The following is a 23065-nucleotide window of genomic DNA, read 5'->3' as shown; positions in this document are numbered from 1 at the left end:
GTAGACACTCTTCTCTAGGTATTCCTATTAAGTCCCTGATTTTCTATGACATGGCCTAATCTAAGGTACATAAAGACCCAAAATGCTTAATGAAATCGAATACCTAGCCTTTGGAACTATCCCCTCTCAGTTGTTGCAATTCCAAATTGGCTATCAAATCAGTCTAAATCTTAATTACTCGTGTACAATCAACAGTATACAAGCTAGTCTATTAATTTGTTGGTATATACAAGGTCTCGTTGTCAAGCCCTAAAAACTCAATTTCTAGTAGCAAAGACTGTCCAAATGAAGTCCTCTAAATTTTCCAGGCTATCTGTATGATAGGTCTACTAACCTTGACAACCAAAAAATATAAAAAATGAGCTCTTTAGATAGTAGAAGATAATAAGCACGCTTACTATCTACTACATAAAAAATGTATTATTTTTCACTTTTTTTGGTTCTCACTGGTCAACGGTATGTTCAATAAGCTCTAAATGAGGTTTTACAATTTTTGGGCAAGTTTAGCTCAATTTCCTAGCAGCTTCTATGTCGGGTAGTTTTTGATGCAATTCAAGTGGCTATTCAAGACAAAACTTTTTCAAATCACTTGAAACTTCACACAAGCACTCTATTACTACCCTATATCCAATCCGCTTTTTTTTTCAAAAAGTTTAATTTTTAGGGTAGGAGATAATAAGTGCACTGATTATCTCTCAAGTCAAAATGTCCACTTTTTTGACTTGTATTGGATAGTGCCAAGTTCTATGAAGTTTGGTTTAGTTTTCAAGTTTCCAGGCCAAATTTTGTGTCTGCAATTAGACTTCAGTGAAATCCAAGTCTAACTAATAGCTTACGACTCCAAATGACTTCAAACTTGAATCGAGGTCTTAATACACCGTGTTCTAGCATGAGGTGTTGCCAAATGATGAAAATTTTACACTTCTAGGTCCTACGATAATAAGTGCGATTATTATCTAGGTATCTAGATTTTCAACTTTTTCAACTTACACACTTAAAATAAGGTATTTTAAGACCTGTAACAAGGTCTCAAAAACTTCTGTTCAGTTTTGAGTATAATTACCTAAACTACCTATTGGTCAAATGCGGAAGTTGCTTCAACTTGAATGTTGCAGTCGGTTGGCCTCAAAACTTTTAGAGCCTTTACACAAGTGCTTACACTTCACCTAGACAAGATGTACTCAAGCTAAAAAGTTCAATATCAAGCCTGAGAAAAAATCACGCTTATTATGTATAGGCTTGAAAATGCACTTTTTCGGAATCATGATTTCATTCACGTTATATACATCATATTACGAGTAATTTTGGCAAGAAAAAATCAAATTTTCATGCATAGATCACTAAAGAGATAGTAATCTCTTTTCTTATTATCAAACTTTGAAATTTTTTGCAAAAGCTGCTTTTGACTTACTGATATGATCCATTCTGGCGAGAAATGTTGTTTTGCGGTCTCTCGAGCTTGAAACTTGAAAACTCTCAAATTTTGTAAAGCACTTCATTGATGATAATTGATAGGGTGACATAGGTTAGAAATCCACCTTGGTATCTATTTACCCTACTCCTAATCAAATCGGAAAAAGGCAGCACAAAAAGTATTCACAAACATTGGTTTTTTCTTATTTTTTCGATGAAATGAGTATCATCATTCAGACTCTGACATAGCTTGACTACTTAAAAACAACTTAATCTAAGCCTAAAAGGTCCTCAACAAGTATGATTGCTCCCTAGACACCTCTATAGAGATGAGGTCAACACAATTGAATCGTGCAGTTTTTACAAGATGATTTTTTACTCTGGGTGAACTAGAGAATTTTTTGGACAATAATACCTGAGTACTAAGGTTTTCCCTATTTTAGGTTACCTCATCCCTAGCAAGGAAGACAAAATCTAATCTTTCTGGTTGTTGATCCTCTCTATCTTATTGTAGGGATAGTTGTTACCGTATACATGTGGTAATGATGTGTCTGAACACACTTAGGACAACCGAGGCATTCTTTCCCTCACTAGGAGGTTTTTTCCCCGTGCATTGTATATAATCCCATCACTCTAGGGCTATCTTATCTTTCAATTTCACACTAAGCAATACAATCTATGTTGTGTGCCTTGAGCTTCCTTCGCCTTCTCCAAGCTGTATGTGTTTTCTTGCAGCCCTAATTCCAACCATTGGTATCAGAGAAGGTTGCATCCTCTTGAGCTTAGTTGTTAGCATCTCCAGAACATGCTTGCTCACTTTCTCTTATTTTTGTGAGCTTTGGTAAGTGTCCGCACGTCAACAAATATTCTAGGAAAGCTCGTAGAGCATTAGTCTGCTCAAATTTTTTATTCAGGCTCATTTAGGTCTTTGTTTCCACTACAAGTAGTATTGTGCAGGCTATTTCGTCACTTTGTGCAAGATTTATCTGTTAGTGCCGTTTTCTGCATAAGAGGTCCACTTACAATCTTCTATGGTTTTTGCTCTATAGAATATGTTGTTCCTGCTTTGTTTCTTGTCTTTTTGGGAAGTTATCACATTAGGTGCAACAATTACCATCGTTGACAACAACACAGATGTGTTCATTGCTGAGGATAGATTGGATGGGAAAAATTATCCTATGTGGGCTTATATGATGCAACATTGCCTTGTGTCAAAGGGTGTCTAGAATATTGTGCAAGGAATTGGTGTACGTCCTAGTACTAAGGATGTAGGCAATGTTGAGGATGTTACAAGTTTTGGTGGCATACTTTCTACTGCCAGAATTGTTTTGCCTACGGCTGTGCAAGCTCGTTGTTGGGATGTAAAAGATGCGTAGGCTCATGCATTGATTGCATTGTTTGTGAAACACGCTATTACTTCTACATTCGTTCAAAAAAATCTGCAAAACAAGCTTAAGATATTTTGGCTGGTATTTATGCAAGTCACAATGAGGCAAAAATTGCACTACTGTGTAAAGAGCTAGAGTCAAAGATTATGAATGAGGAAGATGACATGGACACTTTCCTTTATGATGTCAAGGATATCAATGAGAAACTTATTTCTGCAGACAAAGTCATTTCAGACAGTTCCCTTGTGTAGACTATTCTTGATGCCTTGTCAGATTCTATCAGACTTTTGCTAATACTTGGAGACTTATGACCCAAGGAAATCTTGAACTTTTCACGTTTGATGCATTATGCACATTGTTGTTGAAAGAGTCACTTTCTAGAAAAAACAAGACTAGACAACGTGCAGTTGAACATGCCTTTATCGTTGCTCAAAGCAAAGGTGGTAATAGTAATGTAGCCACTTCTCATGATTGTTGTGCAAGTGGTAAATCACCTGTTCCTAATGCTTCTACTAGTAGAAATTCGTCTGGTAATTTTGGTGGAAAGGGAAAAAAAAAGATGCATTGCCATTATTGTAAAGCTAATGATCACTTGATCAAGTAGTGTCTTAAGTTAAAGTGCAAAGAGGTTAAGAAGAAAGAGGTTGGTTCCACTACTAATGTTGGTTCCACTACAAATGAAGCTATTGTTGCCAGTCTTTTGTGAAAGGAGACTATGATGCTCATGTTGATGCAGAATGGGCTTTTAGTGTAGAGTGAACTTATGATCCTACTATCCATGATGCATGTTTGTCAGTTGTTTCAGATGCTCAAGTGTGGTACTTTGACAGTGGTGCTACAAAGCACATTACCTCTCATCGTGACTTGTTTACCTCTCTCAAGGATGTCCCTCATGGGAATTCAGTCACTTGTGCCAAGAATGTGTCTTATCCTATTAAGGGAGTTGGAAAGATTGTGTTGACTACTACAAATGGCAGTTCTTTCACACTTGTTGATGCACTTTATGTACCCAGGATCATGAAGAATCTTTTTCAGTATTTGCACTTGCTAGACTTGGTCTTGTTGTGAAATTTGTGGATGAAAGATGTACAATTCATGATCTCAGTTTTGATGATGAGATTGTTGCATCAGGCATTTTATGTCGTGGGTTGTATAAGCTCAATTTGTATGACAAGTGTGGGCAAAATTTTGTAAATGCAGTTGACGGTTGTATGGCTATTTTATATGCCAAACTTTGGCATGCACATTTTGGGTATTTGAATTTTAATAGTTTGCTTCGTTTGCAAAAATTTGATATGGTTGCTTCTTTGCCACCTCTTGAAGCACATGTGTTCAAAGTTTTCAAAAGATGGTTCAATTAACCCACATGCAGGTTGCAGCTTGTGCACAATGATGTTTGTGGGCCCATGAGAACTCTGTCCTTGGGAAATTATCTTTACTTTGTGACTTTCATTGATGATTAATCCAAGCATGCACGGATGTATCCGCTTAAAGCGAAGTCTAAGTATTTATGTGCTTCAAACGATTTCTGGCTATGGCTGAAAAATGTCTCTAAATGTACTATGGGCACTCTTTGTTCCAATCGAGGGGGGGGAGTATACGTCTCATGAATTTAATTCATTTCTGGCTAGTCATGGGATAAAACACCAATGTACATTGCCTTATACACCTCAGCAAAATGGTGTTGCTGAGAGGAAAAAAAGGTCACTTACGGAAATGGCATGATGTATGGTCAAAAGTGTTGCATTCATTTTGTCTTGAGTCCATCATGTGTGCCACTTATGTACTTAACAGGTGTCCTACAAAAGCTTTGTAGTCTATGACTCCATATGAAGCATGGCATGATAGAAAGCCTTCGACTGAGCACATGCACGTTTTTGGTTGTTTGACATATGATTTGGTGCCACAAATGAAACAAAAAAAATTAAACGATAAGGATGTCAAATGTATTTTTGTTGGTTATAGTGTTGAAAGCAAAGGTTGCAGATTGTATCATCCACAAACAAAGTGTATCTTGGTCTAATGAGATGTTATGTTTGTGGAAGATTTTGTTCAGCCTTTGTTGTCATGTACTAGAGACAATAATGGAAGCTCACATGACATTTATGACACTTAAATGTTTCCTCTTTTCAATGGTGGAAGTTCAAATGTAAATTTAAATGAGGAAAATGTACAACCTATGGGGGTTTCAAAAAATGTTACAGATCAGCCTATTACTAATGCAGATGTACATGATGTACTTGATGAGGAAAGGGTTGAGAATGAGCATTCTAGAGGTATGCCAAAATGGCTAGTGCATACTTTGCATGATAGTAAATTGGATGAACCTTTTTCTAGTCATACTCATTCAGATTCTTGCCATTCATCTTATGAATCAAATTGTTATGTTTTGGCTGTGTCTAGCTTATGTGATGTTGAGGAACCTCTGTCTTTTGATGAAGCACAAAATTCAAAAAACTAGAAGGCTGCCATGCAATCAAAATATGATGCACTGGACTTTATGTGATTTGCCTCCTGCCTAAAAGGCCATTGGTATGAAGTGGGTTCAGTTTTTAGTAAAAGATGAATAATGGGTTTATCCTTGCAATGAGACAGTAGGTCAGCTACACACACACATAAACATATATATATATGTATGTATGTCTGTATGTATGTAAGTGTGTGTGTGTATATATAAATATATATATATATATATATATATATATATATAAATATATATATATATATATATATATATATATATGTACATATATATTCAGAGAGAGAGAGAGAGAGAGAGAGAAGAAGAAGAAGAAGAAGTAGAAGATTAGTTCTACCTCTAATAAATCTTGGACTCTTAAACTATTCCTTAGAAGAGAAATTTGGATACCAATTCATTACATCTAGGCAATGAAAAGGAATTTGTAACTACCCTCCATCTCTCTCTCTCTCTCTCTCTCTCTCTCTCTCTCTCTCTCTCTCTCTCTCTCATACACACACACACACACACATACACACACACACACATAGTTGTGATGGTGGCATGTATAAAAGGAGGAATACATGCTCTAATCACTAAAGCATGTCCTTCCAAGTTTGGTTGACTACAAGACATCCCCATTCTCTACTTTTTTGTACCACTAAAACCTCCTCTAAATCAAAAAGTTTTGATTATGTGTACTCGTTTTTACATCTTCCCTAATTTTAAGTAAATCTAGAGAGTCTCTATTTGGCAACCTACACACACACACACACATATACATACATTCATACATACATGTGTGTGTGTGTGTGTGTGTGTGTGTATGTATGTGTGTGTATATATATATATATATATATATGTATATATATACATATATATATATATGTATATATATGCATATATATATATATATATATGTATATATATACATATATATATATATATATATATATATATATATATATATATATATATATATATATATATATATATATATATATATGTATAGATATGTATAGATATATAGATATATATATCTATATACCAATGAGGATAATTCTTGATGTTGTAAAAAAAATCCCAAGAGACCTTAGAGTTTCATCTGACAAGCCAAACTCAAAATCTATTACTTAATCAGGAGGGAGACCTCACAGATCAATTGAACAAGTCAAATTCAAGATCTGTTCCTCAAGTTTTTTTTTTTTTTTTTGGGGGGGGGGGGGGAGATCTGTGTGTGTGTGTGTGTGTGTGTGTGTGTGTGTCTCCTATGTTGCTCACGAGCCCCGTCATCAGATCCAACTCTCTCTCTCTCTCTCTCTCTCTCTCTCTCTCTCTCTCTCTCTCTCTCTAGCTCTTTTTGTATTGCTCTCTCACTCTCTCCAAGCGTCTTTCTTCTGCTTTGTAGGTGAGTAGAACTCATGGTGGAACTTGCATCTTTGAAAGGGGAGGATAAGGAGCAGGTGCCTTGCCATTATATCTATTTCTCTCGCTCTCTTTTTAACTGATGTGCTTTGGGCAGGTTTGTTTTAAATGCACTTATTATGTTCGGGGTGGGAGTGAGGGCAGAATTCGAGGAGATATGTACATATGGCCAGTCACACGATTTGTAGTCTAATTTATTCACAGTTTTTGCCTTGTATTGTAAAATCTAGGGAGGTATGTACATATGGTTAGTGACAGGATTGGTGGTTATTATCTACATGACCAAGGATATTATGATTGTCTTTAATTTATCTATGGTTGTTACATTGTATTGTATTGCTGGGAAGGAGGCACTCAATGTAGGTAGTAAGCATAGAACACCACATGGTGGTCTAGAGAAACATTCATGACATCAACGCAATGAAATGACATAAATAGTTGTAGACGTGAGAATCCTTTAGATGTCAGTTTCTCTGTTCGAAGTTCCCATTCCCTGCATTCCCCGTGATGATTTGATCCTAGTAATACCTGATGTTTATGTCATGATAGCTCATTATTTGATCTGAACATTTTTTGGGTTCCTACTTGCTTTTGCAACACTTTTTTCTGTGAATCTGAAGATGCCTTGGTGGGTTGTTTCCCTAAAGTCTCTTTTTGATTATGAGTGCACTATCTAAAACTCCTTGTAGCTTAGCTGATGATTGTAAATAAGTGACAAGTCACTGTGTTATGTTTTATATGGTTGGTTCATTCCAGGACTTGAAGCAGGCAATGGTGATCAGGGAATATGAAGCTTTCCACAAGAGAGAACAAAGAGCCCAATTTAAGAGAAGAGAATATGTAGGTTTGGTTGTTGAAAGAGAAGGGAATGAAGCAACCAAAGGAATAGAAGACTTAACAAAGGCACATGGCTGTGCAGAAATCGTCGAGAATGAAAAAAGAGCAAAGATAGCGAAAGGGATTGCACAATATGTACTTCAAAGCACAAGTGGGATGGACATGGACACCAAGAAAGACATCTTCAATCGGATGATTCAAGACCCTTCACTGTAAGATATCTAGAACGACAAAGCATCAACACCCTGTTTTGCAGATGAAAGGAGAGAGGGATTGAGTGAATAATTTGGGAGTGCCTACTCTAGTAGAGGGTGCATTTTACAATAAGGTTAGTGGTTAGTAGTTAGTAATTATCACTAAACAATATTTACAAAATCATTCACCAAATGGTGAGATATATGATGAGAAAAGCTGGAGAAGGGATGAGCTTGTAAAGAGAGGTTGAAGCTTTGGAGAAGTTGACATTCACCTCTTTACAGCACCGATAGAAGAAGCGGTCAGCATGGCGAAGTAGCGCGTGTCGATGAAGCTACGTTATCTTCAAACCTTGAAAAATTCATGATAAAGCCTTCATTTGCAGAGGTTAACCTTGGATTTTTGCTGATTTTTTGAAGTTCTTTACAAAGATGAATAGAGTATGGTAATATGGACATACATGTAGAGAGAAAGGGGGACACATAGGGTGTAGAAATGGAGGATGAAGGCTATGGAGGTGTGAGAGATGTGTCAATGGTGAAGAGGGTGAATTAGGACATGGGAGTTGTAGGTTTGGGAGTGGGAAGGAGAGGGAGGAGTGTGTGTGAAAGAGGAAAATGATAAAGTGGAAGAGGGAGTGTGGCTGCATAGCATGGGCAAACTAGGGTCCACCAATAAAATCATAGCTCACAGCTCGTAGCTCAAAAAAATATGAAAAAATTTGAGGTGAAAGTTTAGCTCACGAGCTACAACTTTTGTTTGTATCACCTTTTCAAATTTGAGGAGCATGTGATCTTTAAAAATTCAGCAAAACCGACTGTTTTTTCCATTGCACAAGGTCCTTGTGAGGTCCTTCTTTGGATGATTCTTTTGAATACCTTCAAGAGTGAGCTCCCCATGGTGCATGCATGCATTCCACATACCCTTGACCTTATTTGGTAGGTCTATAATTGAAGATATTGTTGAGATCATGATATAAGTGAATAGTATAACTAAGAAAATCAAATATTGAGGGGTCTAAAAAAATATGTACATGTCAAATATAAATAATATAGGTGGAAAAAAATATAAAGGGGACAAAATAAATATCTCTCATTATAAGTCTACCATAAAAAGATGAATATTTTTGGTGTTCTAATTTATGAGAGTAAAAGAGAATAGATGTAGGAAGGAAAAATCACAATAGTGAAAAAATATACACATCAATAAAACTAGTTTTTTTGGATTTTTGTTGGGATGGAGTTACACCAAAAATAAGAGAAGCTTGCATGAAATTATTTTTATATGGAATAAAGAGTATGCAAAATGGTAAGAAAAAATATGGTAATGGTGAGTCAATGTACATAGCATAAATAACACACCATAGGTAGAAATATTTAAATAAATACCAAAATAATTATGAAAAATCATTTTATTTAGGCCTTATATACAATGAAATATTTATACACAAATGGGCCATAATATTTTTTATTTTTTATTTTATTTATTTTTTTGGCTCAACTAGCCCGTGACTAGCTAATTAAGGGTTTTTAAGAAGATATGGGAAAAGTCCCCTAACTCACATTCACCTATATACAGTGAAATGGTAGGGATAACCAAAATGTTTGAGTGATTTGATAGGGTGAGGTAGCTTACTATGGCAATTATGGAAAGCCGAAAAACGGCTATCAATAGCCCTCCCCCAGGATGATGGTATATTCATGTACCATCATAGAGCATCTTTTCCAAAGAGAGTGCTTCAGAGTCCTTCACGAGATCTTCATTGTTTTGCCCCTCAAAATTTTGGCTAGAGTTACACTCATGCGTCATGTAACAATACTTACATGAGACAACTGCCCTTTGACAGATCTTTGGTAGATCCTTTGGTAGAAGGGGACTCAAATAGGGCTTCAAGCGATAACTATTTACCTTCCTAGAGTTCTCTTTCCCATTCAAGTCCATAAGTTGATAGTAACTTGAATTGAAAGCCTTCTTAACTATGTATGGACCTTGCCATCTAGTTTCAAATTTGGCATCAAAATAATTATCGAGTCGATTGTCATACCTTAGCACAAGATCTCCTTCATTGATGCCTTTGTCCTTTAGTTTCTTGTCAAGCTTCTCCTTTGCCTGCGTAGCTTTCCTCTTGTAGCACTCGTATGCTGCTTCTCTTTTCCACTCAAGCTCAGCTAAGGTAAGAAGTCGATCCATCCCTGCTTCTTGATCATCTTATGCTGCTTTGCCATGAAGTCATATTGTTGGGATGTTGAGCTCAATTGGTTGTAAAGCCTCTTGACCATATACCAAGTGAAATGGTGTAAACTCCGTGGCTTCCCTATATGTGGTTCGATACGCCCACAAGGCACCATCCAAGAAGCCATCCCACAACTTTGTCTTGTTTCTCACCATCTTTCTAATGATGCCTGCAATGACACCATTAGCTTTTTCTACCAACCATTGGATTGGGGATAGTAGGGTGTACTATGACGATGTAGAATGTGAAGTTCTTCACAGACTTCTGTAAGCAAGCCCTTTCTAAACCCTGGACCATTATCAGAAACAATCTCCAAAGGTGTGCCAAATCTACAAAAAATGTGAGTGTAGACAAATTTTCTCACTGTCCTCTCATTTACCTTTGCCACACTTTGTGCTTCCACCCACCTAGTCATATAGTCTACCGCCACTAGAATGTAGAGTTTACCATTTTTTGTCCTAGGGAGAGGACCCATAGCATCAATGCCCCACTTTTCAAAGGGTCCATTTGCAAGCACGATTTGCCTTGGACCATACACAAATCTTCTATTCCCATTTAGTTGACAATTGTGACAACATTTACACCAATGTTGGACATCCACATGCAGACTTGGCCAAACATACCCCGCAAGCAAAATCTTCTTCATAGTTAACTCTTGGGCAAAATGACCACCACATGCTTCTTCATGCAAATCTTTTAGAATGGCTGGAATCTCCTTGATAGTTGGTACTCTTCTGCACACTTGATCCTTCCCTCTTTGATAGAGGGATCCTTCTAGGAAGAGATACGCACTTGCCTTTTTCATGAGTCTCCTCTTTTGCGTCTTCGTGAAGTCTTTTGGAAACTCACCCTTTAAAATGTAGCTAATAATGGGAGTCAATGACTCCAATCCCTGGTATCTCGGTTGCTTGACAGTTGCTGCCACCATGATGACTTGCACTTCTTTCTCAACACATGTAACTGCTTGTTGTGCAAGTAAATCGGCATCTGCCTTTTGTTTCCTAGGAATATGATATAGTTGCACTTCTTCAAACTGATTAAACATCCTACGAATGGAATGAACTTTTGTCCTTAGGCTTTCATTCTTGCATGCCCAAATGCCTAAAATTTGCTTCACAATGAGAAGTGCATCCCCTTTTACCATGAGATGTTGTATACCTTGGCCAATGCATATCTTTAAACCATGAAGTAGTGTGTCATATTCTGCTTCATTGTTGTTAGTTGAACCTAGTAGATTGATCTTCTCTTGCATGACCACCTCCCCACTTGGGTTGAGCAATACTAGCCCTCCCCCTGCTTTTCCTGTGACTCGTTGAAAAGCTCCATCAAAGAACAAGGTAAAAGAATTAGGAATATTTTTCGGTGGTGGCAATGGTAGGGTCTTTATTTCAGGCACCTTAATCTCCTTCTCATGTACCCTATAAGTAAGGATCCCTGCCAATTGTGCATGCACACTATCTTCTACCTTGAAAGAGTATTGGAACTCTTGCAATTCCATAATCCACTTTGAGATCCTAGTTCTAATATTCATTTGAGATGACACCCAAGGAAACAAATTTTCTGCAGTGAGAATTACAAAAGGTTTTGGTAGCAAGTAGGATCAAAACTTTCTCACCGCAAACATGAGAGAAAGCATCATGAGTTCTGCCTCCGTGTAGCCTCTCTCCAAAGCATTCATGACCCTACTAGCAAAGTAGATGGGTCGCATCCGGGTACTATGGGGATCTTGTTGAAGCAAAACCGCTCCAATTGTTTCTTTCCCAACACTAGAGCTAACAAAGAATGTGTACTCCCAACAAGGAGGCATGAGTGTTGGTAGTTCTGACAAGATGACTTTAATGTTACAAAAGTACTCTTCAAGCTCATCGGACCATGCAAATTCTACTTGTTGTGTCAACTTTTGCAAAGGATGAAGCAACTCCGAAGCTAAGTGAATAAAGGGTGACATATACTTCACCTTTTGAATGAATGAGATGACCTCTTTGAGATTCTTGGGTGATGGGAGCTCAATAAGAGCCTTTGCCTTTGAAGGATCCACCTCAATGCCTTTATAGGAAACCTTGTGACCAAGCAAGATCACTTCATCCTCACCTATGTGACATTTGTCGGGGTTGAGTTGACCTCCCATGTCATAGAGCTTCTTTAAACCTTCTTCTACCCTTTGTAGATGCAATGATTTTGAGCTATAAATGCAGAAATCATCAATGAACACCCTAATTGACTTTCCAAAGAATGCTTGAAACACCATGTTCATGAAACGTTGGAATGTTGCAAGAGCATTTTTCAGACCATATGGCATGACTCTAAAATCATAACAACCCCAAGGAGTGATGAAGGTTGTTTTTAACTGATCTTCCAGTGTGATACCTATTTGAAAGTAACCCGAGTAGCCATCACACATAGTGTACTTCTCATGACCAGCTACCTCATTTAGTATCTGATCTTGAAATGGGAGGGGAAAGTGATCTCTTTTTGTTGCCTCAATGAGTGGACGGTAATCCACAAACACCCTCCACTTGCCATTTCTCTTAGGAGTGACAACAACGGGAGAGACCCACTCTGAATTCTCCACTGGATAAATGAAACCTGCTGCTAGAAGCTTTCTTACCTCCTTGAGTAAAGCCTGCTCCTTGATGACTCCTAGCCTTCGTAGCTTTTGAGCCTTAGGTGTGGCCTCTGGCTTCAACTCAATTTTGTGTTGAACAGCATCTACTCCACGCACATCGGTGTAGTCTTTAGCAAAAAGCCTAGGAAATTTCCTTAACACACCTTTGAGCTCCTCTCTTTCATCCTTTGTAAGTGGTGTAGATAACATACCTTCTAGCATTCTTTCATCTTCCACTTTTTGGTTTTCTTGGGAACCTACCTCTTCCAAACCTGGGGAAGAGGTCTCTTGGTTGTTTGGCTTAAACCTTACCCCCATGACTTCGATGGAAGACTCCTCTTCAGTAATGCTGCCGCTACTTTCTCCTTCTGAAGTGCTATCGGTCCAGCCTTCCTCCGTCTCACTTTGAGATGATTCTTCATGGAGCTCCTCTTGGCGTTGCTCCTTCATGTCAAAGACAACCTTCTTATGATTGTCATTCCTGCAAATTAGCTTTCCACTCTCCCAATCCCGCAAAGCTCGTATTTTCATTAGCCATGGTCTCCCTAGGATAAATGGGTAACCATTTCCTTTGGTAGACATGACATAGAAATCCACTGCCTTCTTAATGCCAAAGGCCTCCACAGAGACATTTTTACAAATGCCTACACACCTAGCTTTGCTATTGTTTGCCATCTTGACTTTAATTTCAAGTGTCTCATGGATGTGCATGCCTAGTTTTTGCATGAGTCCCTCTGTCATGATGCAAATTTGTGCACCCCCATCCACTAGACCTTTCCTAAACAATCTTCCTTTGATGTAACAATCTAGCACAGGTGTAATATCCTCATTCATTTCAACATGTGCAATTTTTACAACATGCACACTCTCTTTTACCTTTCTCCTAGTGCTAAATGCCTTTGTTAAATCCCTCCTAACTTGTGGGCATAATGCAAGAAACTGAGGCCATGAGATATCAGGACCCTTACCTCTCATGTCTTCCAATAGGTTGTATGGAGCCATACCATGTCTAAGAGGGAAGTCTTGGAGATTGATATGACGTCGAGTCCTCTTAGCTTCCTTGGTCTCCTTTGCCTTCTTTTCTCGTCCATGGTCACTTTGTGATGTGACACGTTCTTTCTCTTTACCTTTTCCTCGGCCACGCTTAATGCCATTTGATTCCATGTCGACCTCATTTGAGTTTGTCACCTCTCCTACATGCACATTTGGGTCTGGCAATGGTGGAACTCCTTCCACTCCTTGTGGAGGTGGTCTTGCTCCATTTGGCCTTTGTAAAAGCCGTGGTTGCTGACTAGTTCCTTCTCCTACATTCATCACTGGGTAATTCAAGTTAGGTCTCCCTGGCTCCCCACGGGGCCAAGGACAATTATACATCCCATGTCCAAACTCTCAGCAATTCCAACATTGCAAGACTCTCCTAGGTCGTGAATCTCGCTCTTCAGACTTCTTTGCTTGTCCCTTTGGACCTACAGCTTGTGCAAGATGAATTGACAAGCTTCTTAAAGATTCATTTAACTTCTCAATCACTTCTGCCGTTACCTCAGGAAGTTTCCTAGATGTTGATGCTTGTGACTTACCTTTGGGTCTAAGACCTTCTATTGGAACCTCCCCCCTTAAGCACTTGAGTTTCCTATATTTCTCAGCAGCCCTAGTTTCAGCTGCTTCAAAGGTAGCAGGTGCACCGGCCCCAACTTTTATCTTAAGGTCAGGAAAGAGTCCGGCAACATTTCGTATCCATAGAGCCCAAAGACATAGAAACTCTTTCTTGTACAAGTAGTAGTCATGTAAGTCTTTTTTCTTATAAGAAACAATGTCTTGCCATAGCTTTTGAGTGTTTTGGGGATCAAAGAAGTATCTCTTGAAATGACTCACAACCTCCGTGTAATTCCCTTTAACTTCCTCAGGCAAAGAGTCAAACCAAGTGCTAGCATCTTTCCTAAGGACCACCTCAAACATCTCTACACGTTCTTGATCAGTTACTATCCTCTTGATATGACAAGACATCTTGAAATTTGCTAAAAATAATTATGCATCCTCTCCAGGCTCTCCAAAGAAAAGAGGATATCCGAACATTTGGCGTTGGGCCTCCATTGAATCGGTTTCAAAGTGACAACACGTTTTTGTTTTTCTTTCTTAAAAAATTTACACAATAATGTTTTCTAAATTGCAATCTATTCTACAACAAAATAAAAATATTCACATCAAATGACCTATGATAATCAATAAGAGGCAAGATGACAGGGTTTGGTGATGCGAGAATTTCTCCTACTCTTTGGGCACCAAACATGAACACCATACGTTGTTGAAAATGGATTTTTCTACTAATTGCAATGTTTATTCTAATGTGTGGAGTGAAATGAAAGGGGAAAATCTCTATTCTTGGGCCATTATCCATGGTCTATGCATGACCTAATTCTTAAAAGAAAACAAAAATATAGACGTCCAAACTAAGGTCGTACCTAATGAGAGGCAAAATAAAAGGATTTACTGATGCGTTTATCTCTGCCAACCTAAGAGGACCTAAAATTCTACGAATTACACGTTGAAATTGCAACTTAGTACTAACAATTATGTGTACCTTTTGCCTTGCAATGGGAATGAAGGGATCATACAAATTCTCGTGATTCATGCAAGCTACTTGATTATGCTAAAGGTTGAGCCTTCACAAAAATACACAGGCCGTCCTTAGTGGGGGCACCAATTTGAGGCTGTCCGGCGCGGGCAACAAGAAGAGCGGCCTCTAAACACCCTTCGAGGCCCCCGTGCTGCTCAATCAGGGCTGCGGCAAGGAAAATCAGAGACAACAACAACCCACAGCCAGAAACCAAACAAGAAAAGGGGCACCACCTAGTTGTAGATGCAAACTAGGACGCACGTGATATCTCCTTGTACTCAAACGCACAAAGAGAGGGGAATGCAAGATAGCCACACACACCAAATACAAACATTCACCACACCAGAGAGAGGTAAAGAGCACAAATCAACCTGAGCAACTCAGTCTTAGTCTTAAAGGCTAAATGCACACAAAGCTTGATGAGAAATAGAGAGACAACACAAAACTTGACCTTGTTGCCAATACACAAATTGTCTTAGGGTCACGGGAGCCCTCTCACCGAGCACCCTCTTACAATTTACCTTTTAGGCAAACAATTCAACAAGCCCTCAAACCACCAAGCATGAAATGGCACAACAAACTTCAAGGACAATATACCTTCAACCACCTGATGAGCCAACTTATCAAGTCAATTTGGAGAGAAGAGTCGTAGTTGCAGCATACAATTGCACCCAAAACTATGAATCTTATTTATGGACAAGAGTAGGCTACAAGTGTGGTGAAGAGTATGGTATCACTCCACTCCTCTAGATGGCATAACTAACTTCAAGCTTCTCCATGCATCTATGTGTAGTGATGGAATAGAGCACTCACAATGCACACACTGTACACAACTAGGCTTGAAGAGTGGTGTCTTATGGTTGAGAATGGTGTGGTGTAGTGTGATCATGTGATGATTTACAAGGGAGAGAAGGGCTCTATTTATAGGTTTTAGAAGCCCCCATTAAGATTAGGCTTAATCAAGTTTATTTGAAGGAATAAAAGATTATGCATATTTTTAATTTTTTTTTAATGAGGGTGGGTCTCTCTTGTCCTTTGAGTCACATGGATGTGGGCTCAAGGGAAGAGAATTATTGAGGATGAAAGGAGAGAGGGATTGAGTGAATAATTTGGGAGGGCCTACTCTAGTAGAGGGTGCATTTTACAATAAGGTTAGTGGTTAGTAGTTAGTAATTATCACTAAAAAATATTTACAAAATCATTCACCAAATGGTGAGATATATGATGAGAAAAGTTAGAGAAGGGATGAGCTTGTAAAGAGAGGTTGAAGCTTGGAGAAGTTGATATTCACCTCTTTAAAGCACCGGTAGAAGAAGTGGTCAGCATGGCGAAGTAGCACGTGTCGATGAAGCTATGTTATCTTCAAACCTTGGAAAATTCATGATAAAGCCTTCATTTGCAGAGGTTAACCTTAGAGTTTTTCTGATTTTTTGAAGTTCTTTACAAAGCTGAAGAGAGTATGGTAATATGGACATATATGTAGAAAGAAAGGGGGACACCTAGGGTGTAGAAATGGAGGATGAAGGCTATGGAGGTGTGAGAGATGTGGCAATGGTAAAGAGGGTGAATTAGGACATGGGAGTTGCAGGTTTGGGAGTGGGAAGGAGAGGGAGGAGTGTGTGTGAAAGAGGAAAATGATAAAGTGGAAGAGGGAGTGTGGTTGCATAGCATGGGCAAACTGGGGTCCACCAATAAAATCATAGATCACAGCTCGTAGCTCAGAAAAATATGAGGTGAAAGTTCAGCTCACGAGCTACAACTTTTGTTTGTATCACCTTTTCAAATTCGGGGAGCATGTGATCTTTAAAAATTCAGCAAAACGGACTGTTTTTTCCACTGCACAAGGTCCTTGTGAGGTCCTTCTTTGGATGATTCTTTTGAATACCTTCAAGAGTGAGCTCCCCATGGTGCATGCATGCATTCCACATACCCTTGACCTTATTTGGTAGGTCTATAATTGAAGATATTGTTGAGATCATGATATAAGTGAATAGTATAACTAAGAAAATCAAATATTGAGGGGTCTAAAAAAATATGTACATGTCAAATATAAATAATATAGGTGGAAAAAAATATAAAGGGGTCAAAATAAATCTCTTTCATTATAAGTCTTCCATAAAAAGATGAATATTTTTGGTGTTCTAATTTATGATAGTAAAAGAGAATAGATGTAGGAAGGAAAAATCACATTAGTGAAAAAATATACACATAAATAAAACTAGTTGTTTTTGATTTTTGTTGGGATGGAGTTACACCAAAAATAAGAGAAGCTTGCATGAAATTATTTTTATATGGAATAAAGAGTATGCAAAATGGTAAGAAAAAATATGGTAATGGTGAGTCAATGTACATAGCATAAATAACACACCATAGGTAGAAATATTTAAATAAATACCAAAATAATTATGAAAAATCATTTTATTTAGGCCTTATATACAATGAAATATTTATACACAAATGGGCCATAATATTTTTTATTTTTTATTTTATTTATTTTTTTGGCTCAACTAGCCCGTGACTAGCTAATTAAGGGTTTTTAAGAAGATATGGGAAAAGTCCCCTAACTCACACACACCTATATACAGTGAAATGGTAGGGATAACCAAAATATTTGAGTGATTTGATAGGGTGAGGTAGCTTACTATGGCAATTATGGAAAGCCAAAAAACGGCTATCAATAGATAGTTCTTGTTTTATAGCTATTGATAGCTTTTTGATAGATATCTCATAGCTAGTGTTTGCTATTTCATAGACAAGGCTACTTTATTGCTAGTGATTGCTACTCGATAGCTAATAATAGCTCTTTGATAACTATAATAGCTTTTCATAGCTAGTGAATGCTATTTCATAGCTAGTGTTTAGTGATTGCTATGTGGTTTCTATTGGTAGGTGAAGTAGATAGCTATTGACAGATCTTTAATAGTTTTTATAAGCTGGTGATAGCTACCTCTCAACTATTGATAGCAGTTCTTAGATATTTCATAGCTAGTTATAGCTATTGATTTTGATAACTACCATTTGATAGCTATTGGTAGCTCTCTGATAGCTGTTGATAGTAATAGCTATTGATAGTGAATGATCAGGTGTTTGCTTTAGGTGAAAGGTAATTTATAGTTAGTGATTGTACACGAAAGCTACTAGTAGCTGTTGGATAGCTTTTGATAGCTATTTATAGCTAGTGATTTCTACTTTATGGGTATTTGATAGATAATGATAGCTTTTTTCTATAGATATTTATAGCTAGTGATTTTTATTTCATAGCTTTTGATAGCTATAATAGCTATAGCTTACTATTGATAGCTATTGATAGCTAATGGGTAGCTTTGACACATGATTTCTTCGTCATTCAAGCTTTCTTGTTGTGGAATGCAAGCTGAGCTCTACCAACATTTCAAGGATGCCAATCCGGATGTAGCAATCCAACCTCGTGCTTTTGAATCAGAGAAGCCCTACTTTGTGCGAAAGCTAAAGGATAGGCTGACATGTTGTTGTATTTACCATGTGAAAATTTCATATTTGAAGGAGGCTTTGAATCATATGTGTAGTCAAGCATTTGGAAGCATGGTGGGTTGTGCAAATGTGCATGCGCTGCGTGCAATGATTCATCACTTGCAGGAACATGTGTTGCTACAAAGTATAGTGTGAAGAGCATTTCAAAGCTTATAGATTCTCTATTGTGTCCCAAGCAAGCTAGCTCTACCTACCATGGTATAAAATGCCACATGGGTCAATGTACAAAATGTATGCTGTCCACAGGAGCTGCTAAAGGATGCTAGAACCATCAAAGTCAAAGTATTTAAGGATGTGGAAACAGGCAAATGTGAAGGTGCAAAGAAGAAGAAAAGGAAGGAACTTCTATGCGAGGAGATGATCACTGCTGATTTGCTACAGGTATTCAAAAAAGATCTCCAATTTTTTATCAAACATGACTTCGTGTATCGATGGTAGTCTGAACAGTTCAAAGCGTGCATCACGCATTTTCCTGAAGATGTTGTTGTATATGTGGTGGATTTTGCTGAGAATTATTCATTCAAGGAGCAGAATGAGATCCAGTCAATGCATTGGTATTCCATTCAGGTCACCATTTTTGTACACATTACCTAATATCATGTTGGACCTGAGATAAAAAAGACTTTGCACTTTTTCATTTCTGATGATAAAAATCACGACACTTTGTTCGTCCAACACTGCTTTATCCTACATTGGAAATGGATAAAAGATAGAGGCTTGGATGTTAGCCAGCACTGGGTTTGGTCAGATGGGGCACCATCGCAGTTCAAGGCAAAAAGGCCTTTCTATTTTGTTGGTAGATATGCTGCTTTGACAAGGAAAGTGATGGTGTGGAACTTCTTTAGAAGTGGCCACGGGAAAGAAGAACATGATGGGGCAGGACCAGTTGTGAAAAGGGCACTTACACACGAGCAGCTGAAGAGCAATGGAGTTGCGCTCAAATGTGCAGCTGATGTTGTGCAATTTCTTCGCCAGCATTTGTCTGATGGGTCCATTGCTCACTACCCTTCCAAGCATAGGCAGGTAGAGCGTGTGTTTTGGGAGGTCGAGCTTGGAGAAGTGTCCCGAGAGAACAGATGGTATTGTGAAGCTATCCCTAATGCACGCTCCATACATTCTGTTCGGGGCTACTCAAAACAAGATGTCTCCTCCATCGCACACAGGCAGCTATCTTGCTATTTTACTGCATGCATGCACAACCAGTGGAAGAATTGCAGCAACAAAACACACGTGTCTAGGTGGAGTTTCCACAAAATCGCTCAAAGTGATGGTGGAAATAGTGATGACGAATCTGAGGAGCTTATCTATGAAGGGCACTATGAAGCATTGAGTGATGCGATTCAGGTAGGTGACAACTTGGCTGTCAATGGCAAGGAGGGGAACGAAGAAGGTGTCGAATTTTACTTGATCAAGTGCACAAGCACTTGATCAAGTACATTGGAGAATCTCAAAGCACACGACGTCGACAATTGGGGCAGTGTGTTTGAAGCAGGGTCGCACATTTGAAAGGCCTCTATTATAAGTAGGTCAACGATTATTGTTACAAGCTTTTGGGCAGAAACACAGTCTTCATGTACTCCCATCTTGTCAGGTGTATAAAAAATCCCACTGACAGTAGTCCAGGGTGCTAGGGGATTGTATACAATCTCGCTAGAGGTCTTTGAATCTGTATACAACAGCATGCCATGGGAGATGTAATTTTAATCATTTGGTTTTTATATGAGCAAACAAGTCTTGTCATTCTATTCATTGTCTACATGCGTTGCTAGTCAGTTATGCAGGGTTAACAGGTACAATTTTTTACCATTCGCTGCCAAATCTACAAGTAATTTGTCCTATTTCTATCAATACAACTCTCATGGCACAAAAACATGGAAATTGAGCAAATCGTAAACAGATGATGTTTATGTACTCGAACTTAAGATCGGAACTTAATAAGCTTCGCACGAAAGTAAACAGTGCAATGTCGCATAAAGACAGATTTTGTATAATGTACTCAACATAAGAGTGGAACTTAATAACCTTCTCAAGAAAAAAATAGTACATGGTCGCTTTGAGTGATGAATTATATTACATATTTTTGCAATGAGCAAGAACCATCCAAGAGTATGGTGTTACAAATAGGATGACCAAAGGGGATTCTCTAAATCTGCACAGAAGCTGCATCCACTAGCTGTTACAAAAAGCAGGCTATCCAAACATCAAAGGCAATCCTCCAATGTGCCCAAGCGTGTCTGTCCAGGCCGTTTAAGAAGAGTAGGGTCCCACACCACCTTGTAGGCCTCCTTTTGCTCTGGGCAATCCCCCACTTTGTCAGATGCCTCCCACTGGATCTCCTCAGAGTTATTCTTTTCAATTCTGCCACATCTAACACGGTGGCAGCACTCTAGGATTCTCTATCCATGCAACTCTATAAGATCCTTAACAATCAAGTCCTCTTCACTGCCCCAGGTCCCAAACACATCTCCTCCTCCAGTAACAAACTACGTCCTATCCCCTGCCATCAGGTACTTGTACATCCATGGGGCAAGCTTATGTGTAAGGAATGGCCTTCGAGTTGTATCATTAGGCGATCCAAACGTTGGCACAATGCAGCAATTGATAGAACAATTAAATATACACTTGTACAAACTGTCATCAACCAATAGCGTATTGTGTGGACCAAACTCACCATTGCACGTGTTCTAGAAATCATTGAGGTGCTTGAAAAAATGGGTTTTTTGCCCTTGATTTTGTGATTATGAAGCACATCACAGGAAGTCTGTGCAATGAACCCTACTACGAGTCCTCCTGAACCTGGAAATCATTCACGGAAACGCTTTACAACATTATGTTCCATGGGTGAGCTCCAAATGAAGAAATTGAAATGAGTTGCTGCCCACAATAAGAACTGCCTTGCATCAGGCCTCACAACGAAGTATATCCTTCTTGGCCTCTCCTCTAGTACCTGGTCATATTGTAGATTCCATGTCGGGAAAAACATATCTTCTTCCAGATCCACTTTATGAATCAAAAGACCATTCATATCCAAAATAAGAGCCCCAGGATCATTCTGCACACTTTCTGGGACAACATGATAACCCTCCTCAGCTGATGCAAGCATCCTACTCGGATCATTGCAATTTGGGAAAGCCCATGAACATGAGCTCGATGCATACACATGTTCCAACCTGATGTGGTACATCCGCTTGAGTGCCATGTACCATCTCCACCTTTTAAACGGGTGATCTATCATGAGTTTTTTTGGCCTTGACTTGGGCTTCGTTTCTGATGGTGGACATACTACTAGCATCAAGGTTAATTCCTTCTGAATTACTGCATACACAAGACTGTCTACATAAGTTGACTAATTGCGAGGAAAATCAACGAAATATTTGCAATAACAGCTTGGAATAGCATTCATATTATGTCCTTGGAATAATAGCTTGGAATAGCATTCATATTATGTCCTTGAAACAGAAAAGTTTACAAAGATGCATCAGGGGACAATAGACCAGCACCATGATCTTGGCTGGTGGTATTAGGGTGATCAGCCAACGGGCTTACTTGATGAACTTGATGTGGAGCAGGCACACTGCCATCAACACTACCATCAACGCTCACATGATGAGCAGGGACTTCACTGTTTAGGCTTGCATCAGCAACTGTATCAGGAGCAGGCACGGTACCATCAAAGCTCACACGATGAATAGAGACTTCACTGTTTAGGCTTGCATCGGCAACTGTATCAGGACCAGGGCCTTCATCACCAACCATTGTTAGGTCAATTACCAGAGGCAGAGTAGGGTATTTGCCAGCATCCTTTGCATGCCTTTCTATTTCAACATCTGGGCAAGGGATTTCACCGCCACTCCTAACATCTGGAGGAGTTTTGCTGAACAGAGTTTTCTGCTTTGCTGAACCTTGCCTCTTTCTTTTAGCTTTTGCCAACATGTTCTCGAGAGTGTCTCCAAAATCTTCATTGACAAGAGATTCTGCATGTTGCTATGCCATCAGTAAGTGCTCCAAAAAGACAAAAAAACTCAACCACGTGTAAATGGGCTGACACTAAATTTACTAAGGCATACTTTTCTGCATCAATGTATTGCTATTTGTATCTTCATCGTCAGCTGTTAGCAAGAAACTCTCGGACTTCAATTTTGCTTTGAAGACCATCTTTTGGACTTGTGGAGCAGCCCGCAGCAACGTCACAAGTACTACATTTTTCGATTACTGGTAGCTGTGAATTCTTGAAGGGGCTGCAAGAAGACTTTGCCGGGGATTCTCCCCAACAATCAGATCCAACTGTGAATCCTGCTGACTGCATTGCATCTCCACCAGATGTCTTCATTGATTGCATTGTATCTCCACCAGATGTCTTTGCTGGTGTGAACATACATGTGGTTGG

General features: G+C 38.8%; 1 protein-coding gene across 1 annotated transcript; it reads right to left on the bottom strand.

Moving 5' to 3' along the window:
• Positions 1-22143: 22143 nt before the first annotated feature.
• LOC147452270 (uncharacterized) lies at positions 22144-22434 on the bottom strand. Its single transcript, XM_086518909.1, has one exon. The coding sequence runs from the start codon at positions 22432-22434 to the stop codon at positions 22144-22146; it is 291 nt and encodes a 96-aa protein (XP_086375035.1).
• Positions 22435-23065: the final 631 nt, after the last annotated feature.

This window comes from Adiantum capillus-veneris, chromosome 8, assembly GCF_014529385.1.
Source record: "Adiantum capillus-veneris isolate H3 chromosome 8, ASM1452938v2, whole genome shotgun sequence".
NCBI classification, from domain to species: Eukaryota; Viridiplantae; Streptophyta; class Polypodiopsida; order Polypodiales; family Pteridaceae; genus Adiantum; species Adiantum capillus-veneris.
This window is presented reverse-complemented; position numbering and strand designations above follow the sequence as displayed.